The sequence below is a fragment of the Equus przewalskii genome, unplaced genomic scaffold (assembly GCF_037783145.1).
Source record: "Equus przewalskii isolate Varuska unplaced genomic scaffold, EquPr2 contig_12299, whole genome shotgun sequence".
NCBI lineage: Eukaryota > Metazoa > Chordata > Mammalia > Perissodactyla > Equidae > Equus > Equus przewalskii.
Window position 1 is genome coordinate 67,174 of NW_027227019.1, and position 13,406 is coordinate 80,579.

The 13,406-nt window shown below is 39.2% G+C and overlaps 1 protein-coding gene across 1 annotated transcript; it reads left to right on the top strand.

The window, feature by feature from the left end:
• Positions 1-7,982: 7,982 nt before the first annotated feature.
• On the top strand, positions 7,983-8,912 carry LOC103544739 (olfactory receptor 4C12-like). Its single transcript, XM_008511548.2, has one exon. It carries the CDS (start codon positions 7,983-7,985, stop codon positions 8,910-8,912), a length of 930 nt encoding a protein of 309 aa, XP_008509770.2.
• Positions 8,913-13,406: the final 4,494 nt, after the last annotated feature.

Genomic DNA, 13,406 nt, shown 5'->3' on the forward strand with positions numbered 1-13,406 from the left:
TCCAAATTATCAGCACCTAGAAATAGTAAGCTGGCTTTTCTTCTCATATATTCTTTCAATTGATATTATAAGTCTGTTGCATGGATGGTAGAACTGAAAGAAAAAGCATAGGCTTTGATACCAGCAAGCCTTGGGCTGGAATTTGGATTCTGGCTCAGCCTCAAATTTGGTGGCTACTTCCTTAGCTCTAAAGTGGGGCTAACAATATACACCTGCAGAGTCATAGTTGGGATTTAAGTTAATGATCTTCAGAAACTGAAACCCAGCATAAATTCTGATATATAGTGCTCTGTAGACTGATATCAGTGGTGTAAGGACTTTCAAAAATTCTCTCCTCCATTAAAGCAATGAAAATACTGAAAAGATTGTCAGAATCATCATTTTCAGAATTTGGGAAATTATCTAAAGTCTTATAACAATCCAGGGAGTGTTTATTCAAGAAAGACGACTAAATCTCCATAATACCAGTTAGCTTTGTGGCATTTAACTTGCTGTATTTCCACATTCCTTCCCCAGCTCCTCTGTAACCTTGAAAACCAACAGCCTGCAATCACAGTGAAAACCAGCAGGCTGGCAGCCACCAGAGGAGGCAGAATGGGATTGGAGCTCCTTCAAACTCCTACCAGAGATTTGTCATTATGTGGCCTGTCTAGTGGTTTCTTGGAAGATGTAACTCACAAGACTGTCTTCATTAGATTTGAGTTGGAGCCTTTTTCCTGGGTGAATATGTCAAAAACAAAGAGAGCCAACTCTTCAACATGGAAGCAGCTTTAGACAGCGATAACAGAGCAAATAATAGACTAAACAAAGGATTGAAAGGAAAAGCTGAGGAATAAGGTACCATAGGGGGGTTTGAAATGCTATGACTCTATGACATATTTCTGGGAATTTGAAAGCTATGTGCTTGAGGAGAGCTGTGCATATTCCCAGACTGTGTGCATGTTCCAGAAAGACTACACTCTCACCTCTGGCTTACCCTGAGACTCTGAGGAAGCAAGAAATAAACACAAAGTAAAGTTGTAAACTACCTGGTTGAGTGGTGAAGGTACACCCCAATATGCACATAAAGCCCCTTGGTAGAGACTGGAAGATTTTGGTTTCAGGAATTTACAAACATTATTTAGAGATGAATGAAAACCAAAAGTGAGTTCTTTGAAAAGATCACCAAAGTGACAAACCCTTAGTTAGATTGACTAAAAAAAGAGATAGAAGACTCAATTTACTAAAATCAGGAATAAAAGAGGAGACATTGCTACCAAACTTACAGGAATAAAAAAGATTATGAGGGGATACTATGAACAGTTGTATGCCTACAGTTTATATAACTTTGGTGAAATGGACAAATTCTTAGTAAGACACAAACTACTGAAACTGACTCAAGTGAAATATAACAGGAGATTGAAATAGTAATAATAATAATAAAAAAAACTTTCCACAAAAGAAACCCCAGGCCAAGATGGCTTTGTTGGTGGATTTTATGAAAGATTTAAGGAAAAATTAACACTAATCCTTCACAAACTCTTCTAAAACATAGAAAAGAAGGGAACACTTTCCAACTCATAAGATCTGTATTACCCTGATATCAAAACTAGATAAAGATATCACAAGAAAAGAAAATTATAACCAACATCGGATGAATATAGACACAAGAATTCTCAACAAAATACTAGCAAACTGAGTTCAGTAGCCTATGGAAAGGATTATATACCATAAACAAGTGAGATTTATCCAAGGAATGCAAGGTTGGTTCGATATAGAAAACCAATCAATATAACACACTATATTAATAGAAATAAGGAAATAGTTTTCAGTAGTGATAACTGCTACTGTTAATGTTTTTCCAAGTTCTCCATCCACTGTCTAGCCATGTATTTAAATATAGCAGCTGCTTTAACAATAATAAGTGTTTTAAAAAACACCTTCTCCTCAAGGCTGCTGAGTGCTCCCTACAGTATGTGTTTGAAGATGGTATAACATATTGGGCTGTTCCAATATCCACTGTCCTGAGGATACTGTGTATGAAGAAAATTTGAAGAAATATGTTTGCCTAAGACTTCTTTCATTGAACAGCTAGAGGAAATCCTAATTTCCCAAAAAAGTCAATGTGAAGGCATAAAAATCTATCTTTTTAGATTTTGACACTGGACAAGTTGGCAGCAGGACTTTAGCCTCCATTTGGCCTCCAACTCTAGATATCACCCTGCAAGAAAATATACCAAGTCCTGATATTCCTATGAGTAGAGTATGTCCTGATGTATTTATAGTACAGTTGAATGAGTAACTAAGTATCTTAACCTCCTCTGGTGACTTCAGTTAGTGAGAAAATTTCCTCAGGGACATTCAGCCTGAATAAAATCTCATGTTGTTATTTACACAGAATTTAGACTCCTTCATGTCTCAGTTCATGATACCCAAGGGCTTATAAGAGGAGTGTATTATCACATAATTTTCCAGACCAGGAATGTAGGCTCTTAATACAAAAGTTTAAAGTGCAGGGTAAAGAGCCATTCAGGTGAAGATGTGTTTGTCATTCACAGGAGAATTCTCTCAAATATCTGTTTATAAGGTGAAATCTTTAAAAAACAGAGATAATTAATTTCTGGGAGGACAAAGCCTTAGATAGAAAGACAGGTTCTTTAATGTTCTCAGTATCTTCTCTAAACACTATGATTCAAGAAGAAGCTGTTTTCTTATTTTAAGAGCAGAATAAGAGGGGGTTATTAAGTGATAGAAATATTTGTGTTTCTTACTTTATCACCAGAGAGCTAGGTTCTGAAGATCAGAAGATCCTCCTCAATACGTAAGGACTTTGGGTTTCGAATTCATCATAGCATTTTCTTTTCCTTTGACTTAAATGTCCAAGGCATTGGATCTTTGAAATACTTGCCAAAACTATTTGAATAAATTTGTGCCATCTTGACATTCTCTGCTTCTGGTAACATTGGCCAGTCTGTGGAGAACTGAGAAATAATCATTATATGACATGATGTTTGAACAACTACATATAATGCTCATTTCTTATTCCTGAATACATTGGACATTCTCCATAACTACAGAGGAAACCACAGTGAGTTAACTAGAATTGTTGATTTTTAATCCAGTTTCTTACATGTCCATCTTCTTCCAAGGGGTTTATAATTAAAATCATTGAAGCGTTACTTTCTGATATTTGATGGGGGATCACTTTTTAGATGTTTTGCAGAAATATTTATTCTCCTCCCTGTATATGGATAGATGTATCATTTATGAGAAATAGGTTTGCATTTTATGGATTCCCGAGTCAATTTCCAGGCCTTTAAGTGTAGAGACAGTGCAGTTGTGCAGCAGGTTGCAGATGGATGAGTCACTGAAAATTTCTTCCAGAGATAGGACATATTGTATGATAGTTTGGATAGTAGTGATTATCTTACATACTGTCACTCATTTCCTGGAAACACTGTTCCTACTTTGATAATTTCCAGGGATGAAAGAGGGGGAAAAAAATCTTACTTTGTACTGATAGGGGGAGATATGAGACACAATGAGAATAAAGAAGGCAAATTTTAGGTGGATCTGAGGCAGGATGTATGACTTTCACTGTGGTAAAGGCAGGTCAGTGTGGGAGAGAGGGGAAGGACAGTATTTGGATTCTGTCTTTTGATGGAAATCTTCAGCTCTAAAACTAACATCCCAAAGGAGAATGCATTAAATTATAGGATTTGCAAAGAAAGAATGTACCCTTTACTGTGGTTGGGAATCTATATATTAAACTCCAGGATCTGGAACACTTTTCATTCTGACAATTCAGACTTCCTTGGATCTTATTCTAGCCAGGCAAGACATATTTCTGCCACAATAAGTGTGATGCAGCAATGTGACTGGATCTCTGCTTCCCTGAACTCAGACTTACCCCTGTTTTTCAAAGAGAGTCAAGACAGGTATTGCTAAATATGAGAGGTGAAAATTAATTCTCTTTGTCACTGTAGGGCAATTTTTCCTTGTATATGCTCATCTTAAGGCATAATAAGGAAGACTAGTTGTGGTGCTGAAAAAACCAATTCACTGTGTTGGGCATAAGAAGACCTGGATTCTCGTTGTGGTCCACCACTAATCAATTAGCTGTATTTCCTTGCACAGTACCTTTCTGGCCATGAGTATCTTCATCTTTAAAGATAATATATGTTGATAAAATGCAAGGTACTGGATGATTTTTAGTGTACAGTTCTAGGGTCTTGTTCAACGTACCCTCAAACTCATTAATATCTGACTTTACACTTCATAGCTTAGCAAAAGAACTGAATTGGATTTCATGTGGTCACAGGTGGTGGCTTTAGATGCCAACCCACTCATCCACATTCTAACATTGCTGACTACCACAAGTAAACTGGATCTATATGGAGAGGAACTTAGTGCTAAAGAACTGGAGACAGACATCCTGGATTTAAATATAGGTTCTTATATTTTTTTATCATTATGACTTTGGGCAAGTCATTTACCTTCTCTTTACTACAGTTTCCTTTTCTTCAAAATATGGTTAATAGTATACTAACCTCATAGCGATTTTTGTGAAGACTAAATGAAATAATGCATATAAAGTTGCAGCATTTAGTCCATTCACATTTAAAGTAGCTATCAATAAGAATGTACTTATTGATATTTTGTTACTTTTTTTCTAGGTGTTTTAGTAGTTCTCTGTTCCTTTCTTCTTCTCTTGCTCCCTTCCCTTGTGGTTTAATGGCTTTCTTTAGTATTATGTTTGGGTTTCTTTCTCTTAATTTTTTGTGTATTTACTGTAGATTTTTGGTTTGTGATTACCATGAGGTTCATATTAATAACCTATGTATATTGCAATCTATATTAAGTTGATGGTCTCTTTAATTTGACCTCTTGCTGAAAGCTCTACTCTTTTACTCTCCTCCTCCCACATTTTATGTTCTTGATGTCATATCTAGCCTTCTTTTTGTGTGTGTGTATCCATTACCCTCTCATCACGTAAAGATGTAATTTTAGTACTTTGTCTTTTGACTTTCATATTAGCTTCATAGGTGGTTGATCTGCTACCTTTACTGTATATTTGCCTTTACCGGTGTTTTTTGGGATAATTTTCTTATTCCTATTTGTGGTCTTCTTTTTCCCACTTAAATAAGTACCTTTAGCATTTCTTATAAAACTGGTTTCTTGGTGATAAACTTCTTTAATTTTTGCTTGCCTGTGAAACTCTTTATCTTTCTTTCCATTCTGAATAATAACTTTGCTGGGTGGAGTATTCTTGGCTGTAGATTTTTTTCATTCAGCACTTTAAATATATCATGCCACTCCCTTCTTGCCTGTAAGTGTCCTGCTCAGAAGTCAGCTGGTAGTCTTAGGGGGTTTCCTTTTTATGTAACTTGTTGCCTTTCTCTTGAAGCTTTTAGGATTCTCTCTTTATCTTTAATTCTTGACAGTTTAATTATCATGTGTCTTGGTGTGGGTCTCTTTGGGTTTATCTTGGTTGGTGCTGTCTATGCTTCCTGTACTTGGATGTTATTTCCTCCCTTAGGTTAGGAAAGTTTTCACCTATTATTTCTTCAAACAGATTCTGTGCCCCTTTGTCTCTATCTTCTCTTTCTGGGACACCTAAAATACAAAGGTTAGTGCAATTGATGTTGTCCCAGAGGTCCCTTAGGTTGTTCTCATTCTTTCTTTGTTTTTTTAAGATTGGCCCCTGAGCTAACATGTGTTACCAATCTTCTTTTTTCCCCCCTTTTCTTTCTTCTTCCCTAAAGCCCCCCAGTACATAGTTGTATATTCTAGTTGTAGGTCCTTCTGCTTATGCTATGTGGGATGTCACCTCAGCATGGCTTGAAGAGCGGTGCCATATCCATGCCCAGGATCCAAATCGGTGAAAACCTGGGCTGCTGAGGCAGAGTGTGTGAACTTAACCACTCGGCCACGGGGCTGGCTCCTCTTCTCACTCTTTTAAATGCTTTTTTCTTTTATCTGTTCAGCTTGGGTGATTCCCTCTAGTCGTTTGTCCTGCTCACTGATCTGTTCTTCTGTATCATGTACTCTGCTATTGAGTCCCTTTAGTGAATTTTCATTTCCAGTGTTGTATTCTTCATTTCTGATTGGTTCTTTTTCATATTTTCCTATTCTTTGTTGAAGTTCTCACTGACGTCATCCATTCTGCTCCCAAGATCAGTGAGCATCCTTATGACCTTTTGTTTGGACTCTTTGTTGGGTAGATTATTTCTGTTTCATTTAGTTCTTTTTCTGGGGTTTTTTCCTGTTCCCTTACTTGGACTATATTCCTTTGCCTCCTCATTTTGCCTCTTTATCTGTGCTTATATCTATGTATTTCGTAGACCAACTATGTTTCCTTGTCTTGTAGAGGTGGCCTTATGTAAGTGATGCCTTATGGGGCCCAGCAGTGTATTTCCGCTCATCACCAGTTCCAAATGTTCCCAGAGTAACCCCTGGATGGGCTACCTGTGTACTTCTGTTGTGGCAGGTTGTTCTTGCTGCTGGTGCTCAGGGAGTCTAGGCTGTCCCTCTTGCCAGCTGGTTGTAATTCTCAGCTGCCTGTGGCTACTATGCACCCTTCAGTCACTTTGTCAGGCATGAGTAGCCCCAGCACAGTTGGCCGCAAGGTGTAATAGCACATTCCTGTTGCAGATTTTCTGTTAAGTGAGTAGGCCCCCAACCTGGCTGGTTGCTAGTCTCAGGTGCTTACAATTGCTGTGGGCCTCTGGCCTGCAAGTCTCTTGTCATTTCTTTCAGGATTGCAGCTGAGTAGGGCTGGCCTCAGGCATTGGAGCACCTGCTTATTTCAGGGTTTGGAAGGTGAGGCTTTTCCCCTATGTAGCTATTTGAGAAACACTGGTCTTCTGCAGCTGACAAGCCCCATGATTCACAGGGCCACAGTCACGGTCAACACAGTCCTGCCCTGTGCATATGCCCAGACCCCCTGAAGCTGACCCTATCACCCCACTGCAGATGCCCCACACACTCCACCAATGCCCCATACACACCACCTGCTCCTAGCACATGCCCAGCTCTGCAGAGGTGGGCCTACTCACTCACATACAGAGGATCTAGACACACTGCCTATGCAGGCCCACAAGTTGCCCAAGGGCTTGCAGTTGGGAGGGGCCAGTCCCTAGGGTGGGCTGCCTGCCCTGATTGAACTGGATTAAATTGGTGCTCTTGTGGGTGTGGCAGACTCCTGGTCTAACAGGCCAGGGAATAACTACAATGGTGTCTGTCAGCGTCTGTTTCAGCATGCCTGTACTAGGTCACAATAATTGAACTGATTGAAAGGTGGCTTTTTTTCTCTCCAGAAAAGAATTTCTGCTTCTTCCATCTAAGTCAGCATGGTCACTTGGTGTGGGTGTTCTTTTATCCGGTTTTCAGTTCTCTCTAAAGGGTAATTTTTCCAAGAATAGTTGAAAATTTGTTGTGTCCATGGGAGGAAGTGAGTTCAGAGTCCACCTATGTCATTGTCTTGACACAAACCTACTCTAATTTTATAGAACCTATAATCAAATGCTACTTCCATAACTATCATTCGCTTACTTTTTACCTATAGTATACTAACATAATTATAATTAGGGTAAACAGACCATTGTGATTTTTCATTCATGTCATTTATATTTTTTTGACTTGTTAATCTCTCAAACTATTACTTCCAATGACTACAGCATTTCATCACATTTATGTTCAAGTGCAGTTTTGTAAAGACTTCTCTGACCCAGGGAATGGAGTTCATTTCTTCCGGGTATCATATGTCTTATAAGAATATTTTTGAAGCCAGCATAATAAAAGACTAAGAGAGTCAACTAAGAGAAGTTTTGAGGTACATATTCCTAGAGAGTTTTGGGAAGAGAAGGAATCATCTTTGAGATTGTCAGAGTACTGTTAAAAGGCAGTTATCAAGTATTACATTCTTTCATAGTTCCTTTTTCCTTTTTTTCTCTAAAGGTAAAGCATTCCTTTCTGGAGTTTTTATCACCCACATCACATAGATGGAGAATAAAATAAATGTGACTGGATTCATTTTAACAGGTCTTACACAGAACCCGCAAATGCAGAAAGTAGTGCTTGTGGTATTTTTGGTTCTATATATGGTAACATTGTCAGGCAACCTGCTCATTGTGGTTACCATTACCACCAGCCATGTTCTGAACTCCCCCATGTACTTCATTCTGGCACACCTCTCCTTGATAGACACAATTTATTCTTCTTCTTCAGCTCCTAAACTGATTGTGAACTCTATTGATGAGAAGAAAATTATCTCCTTTAATGGGTGCATGGCTCATGTCTATGCAGAACACATTTTTGGTGCTGCTGAGATCATCCTGCTGACAGTGATGGCCTACGACCGTTATGTGGCCATCTGCAAACCTCTGCACTATAAGACCATCATGAGCTACAGGCTGTGCATTCTCCTGCTGGGAGTGGCCTGGACTGGAGCGTTTCTCCATGCAACCATTCAGATCCTCTTCACGGTCTGGCTGCCTTTTTGTGGTCCCAATGTCATAGATCACTTCATGTGTGACTTGTACCCTTTGTTGAAACTCGTCTGCAAGGACACTCATGTCCTTGGTCTCTTTATTACTGCCAATAGTGGGTTCATCTGCCTGTTAAACTTCCTCCTTTTGGTGGTCTCCTATGTGATCATCTTGAATTCCCTAAAGAACTACAGCTTGGAGGGGAGGCGGAAAGCCCTCTCCACCTGTGTCTTTCATATCACAGTGGTCGTCTTATTCTTTGTGCCTTGCATATTTGTGTATCTGCGCCCAGTGACCACTCTGCCCATTGATAAAGCTGTGGCTGTCTTTTACACTATCGTGGTCCTTATGTTAAATCCCTTAATCTACACCCTCAGAAATGCTGAGGTGAAAAATGCTATGAGGACACTCTGGAGGAAAAAAGTGACTTCAGATAATGATTAAGCAGAATCATTGAATATTATAGGTAGAAATAATAGAGGTCATTTAGTCTAAGCCTCTTGATCTATAGATGAAGACATCAACTCTAATGAGAGGATGAACAATGCTGGCAGATAGCCACTTGAGCACAGATTTAAAGCTTGGAATGGAATCCAGACTTATTGTCTCCCATCCTACACTCTTGTCATCACAACTTACTGCTTCTAATCAAGAAATATTCATCTATTAACTGGAAATATGAAATACTTTTAGAAGCTAAAAAGCATGAATCTGGAATATTGGGTTGTTATTGAAACAATCTTATTATGTAACATTGAGATGTTGGTTATGACTTATTATTGAAAATAACATGTTTAATGATATTCCTTTACTTCTACTCTGGCCTCAATATAAATTCTTTCTTTTGTGAATTTTCTTTTTCATTAAATATTGGTTGTGCACTAAAAAGAGGTACTATTTATCAAATGCCTATAAGACTGGATTGTATTAGATATTTTCAATATTGTATCAGTCAGGGTCCAATCAGGAGACAGACCACATAGTAATTTGAACAGGGGAAGTTTACATACAATTATTAATTATATCAGGGTATTAACTGGAAGGGGTAATGAATACTCTAAAGAATACTCTGAGACTAAGAAAAGAATATCCAAGGAGGAAACACATTTAGAAGGTAGAACTCCTCCCCAAGCCTAGGATTCCAATCTTTTGGAGAAGGTCTACTTGTTACCCCTTGGATGGTGAGAAGTTCACTGAGCTGTCATGGGCCAGAGCTAGTTCTTGGTAGCTGGACAGAGGCTTGCAGGCAAGAAAGGGACTGGCAAGCTGGGAGTCTCCCACTGGGGTGCTGGTGGGCTGAGCTGGTGAATAAGGAACTGTATCTTGGACTGGCAAGCAGGAAACAACACTGTAGGGAGCAGGTGGGCCAAGTCTGGCAGAAAACACCTTACTATGGTGCAGATCAGCTGAGTTGGGAACCTGAACACTTGGTGCCTGTGAGATTCACTGGAATCTGACTGCAAGGGTGCCACTAAAACTCAATGGGAAACTGTCCATAGAGGTGTCAGTAACAACACTACTGAATGTCTCTCTTGCCCTCCCCCCATAGAAACACACACACACACACACACACACGAACACTTTTGGAAGCTACATAGAGCAAGAGGAAAAGACAAGCATATCCAAGAACTCAGCCAACCTTGGTGGTGTAGGGGTTAAGATTCAGCACTCTCAATGGCACAGCCCAGGTTTGTTTCAGGTTGGGGAACCACATCACCCATCTGCCCATTGCTATACTGTAGCATCTGTTTGTTGCTAAGTTAGAAACTGGGTATCACCCATGGCTCTTCTCTCTTTTGTCTTTATCCTATATCAAGTTCTTTTGCTTATAACTTCTAAATATTCCTTGAACCCTTCTCTTATCTGTGTTAGTTTGGGTTTCATAGATACAGACTCTGAGATGGGGATTTTTATGAAAGTGACTTAAAAGGCATTGAGGGAAGCTGACTATGGTGGGGGAAAAGGATGTTGTCTCAACTGGAATCTAGCTTCAGCCTGGAGCCACGGGAGCTCCAGAGCACATTATACTGCAGAACTGGATCTACCTTGAGGCAAAAAGACCAGCCTTTTTAATCCCTACTCCACTCATTCATTGGCCACAGATAGGTCCTGGAATGATAGGGCTGTGAGCTATCAGCAGCCCAGGCACACAGCAGCAGGGGGAATAGGTACACTGGTCCAGTGACAGGGATTAGAGCTGGACACAGCAGGGCCCACCAAACTTTGCATCTTCCTTGGAAGCACCAGAGTTCAGACCTCCATCCTTTCACACCCAAATCATTACAGTAACCCCCTAACTGCTGTCCTGCTGTTAGCCTTGTCCCCTGCAAACCATTTCCCATACTGTAACTAGGGTTATTGTTCTAAAACTCAAATCTAACTGCATCACGCACCACTTAAAAAACGTTTCAATATTTTCCCCATCGTACTTAGCATTAAACCCTAACTTGATTATGAAACCCTCTTGATCTTCCCCATTCTTGTCTCTCCAGCTTCAAGTCTTGCCCTTTACCCTTTTACAAGCTCAGTGTCCAGCTTAGTGTCCCAGCACACAGTGGGGATGGGGATTCAATAAGTAATTGTTGAATGAATGGATGAATTAATAGCCACAGCCGCATTGAATTGGTTAGGTTTTCTACTTACTCTTTTTTGCCTCCTGGCCTTTGTTATCTATTCCATCTCCTAGGACACTTCTCTAACCTCATGCCCATTCACTCTGCCAACCAACTTCTTTTCATCCATTTGAGTCCCATTTGTGATGTCTTTTCATCTAGGAACCTTTTCCTGACCCTGCAGCTCTTTGCTGTGTGTCCCTCAATTGTGGTTTCAGAGTACTTTGTGCTTCCCCTATTTCATCATTTCTAACACTGTGTTGCAATTTTCTGCTCTCTCTGGGGAGATTTTCAATGGATATTAAACTCTGTGAAGGCAGAACCTGGGTCTCTTTTTATTCACCACTGAAGCCCCAGCAATAGCCTATATAGGCAATTATCAGTGTGCCTGATACATTCTTTGGGCTCAAAAATAGTTGCTGATTAATGAATGAAGAACAGATAGAATGAAAGGAATATATTTATCCTGAAATCGCTTTGTGTGTATATGAGCCATATATTTTTAAAAATAGCCTTTAATAATGAAATGTTGCCCAAAAGTAAACTGATTAACAGAGAAATATAACATAAACAGCTCATATTAATAAAATCATAAATTCTGGCTGAGAGGAGGGAGAACATCAAGGTAAGCTATTTGCTCTTATGCTGAGAACTATAATTTCAATTTCTTTCTCATCCTCAGTTTTAGCAGGAGTAAAAACAAATTGTAGCTCCACAAGAAGTCTAGCCAGAATTCTCCTTAGAATTGAAAAACTTACCTTAGCACCGTTAGATGAACTTAATGATGTTTGCAGGTTGTCCAGAAACAATCACATATTCAAACGGATCACTTTTTGTAATAAGTAACTTTCAATATGAAAGATATGTCACACAGGAAGAGCCTATTCAGATAATTAACTATCAAATGAATAGTTTTCTAGAAATTGTATACATTGAACATGTATTTTTTAATATATCAATTTACAAAAAAAACCCTGTTTTTTCAAAAAAGAAAGTGTTCTTATGACTGTAAATCTTTCCATCTAGCCTAAAGCCCCAAAAGTTTTTCACAGAAAACCTCTTTTCTGGTTTTGAATTTAGAATGGATTCACTTGAGACACTATGGAGAAATGATCTTCTATATGTGGCTCTGGTCCCACAGGGCAAAAGGCGGAGAGTTTGGAGGAAACACATTCAAATGGTTTACTCTGCCCATAGTGCATCTTGCTCTGGAGAGGTGAACAACAACAAAAACCATTTTCACCTTGGGGCCAGCCCGGTGGCATAGTGGTTGGGTTCACATGCTCCACTTCGGTGGCCCGGGGTTTGCTGGTTCAGATCCTGGGAGCACACCTGTGCACCACTTCTCAAGCCATGCTGTGGCAGGCATCCCACATATAAAGTAGAGGAACATGGGCACGGATGTTAGCTCAGCAAGAAGAGGAGGATTGGTGGCAGATGTTAGCTCAGGCCTAATCTTCCTCAAAAAAAAAAAAAGACATTTTTACCTTGCCCTGTGGAGATATTTGAAAAGATTTCCATGAAGGTTCAAGGACCTTGTCTTGTATCTGCTACTTTTTTTCCCCAGGAGTTATCTTCTTTGCTGGAAAGGCTTTGTCTTAGAAGCAGGTACTCTGGAGGGAGATGTTTCGGAAACACTCATTTTTGAATAGGGAATTGTATTCCCTGCACTTGCAACCTAAGCATGTGAGAGACTCCTTTCTCTACCTGAACCTGGGTTGTTAAGAAAACTGAATGTCAAGTGAATAATAAGGTAGAAAAACATGGTGGCGTAATTCCAGTATGTGGAGCTGTGATGCAGTTTCTCTATTTACTCAAGTCACAGAAGAATTTCTATTTTCTTATCAATATTAAACCTTTATTGGAAAACCGCTATTGATTGTTTGAAAGCTAGATCAGTGAGAGCATAAAATGAATGGCAGTCATCTTAAAGTTCTTGACTCTAAAAGCTGTTTTTCTTTTTTCCCCAGATTTATTGAAATATCATGGACAAATAAAATTGTGTGTGTTTAAGGTATATAACTTGGTATTCTGATATAAGTATGTGTTGTGAAGCAATCGCCACAATCAAGCTATTTAGCATATTCATCATTCGCCTCATTACTATTTCTTGTGTGTGGCAAAAACACTTAAGATCTACCCTCTTGGCAAATTTTAAGTATACAACATAGTATTGTTAACTATAATCACATTTTTGTAAAATACGTTTTCAGAAATTATTCAGCTTGCATAACTGAAACTTTGTTCCCCCTGATCAACATCTTCATATTTCTCCCCTCCCAGCCTCTGGCAACCATAATTCTGTGATCTGCTTCTGCAAGTTTGA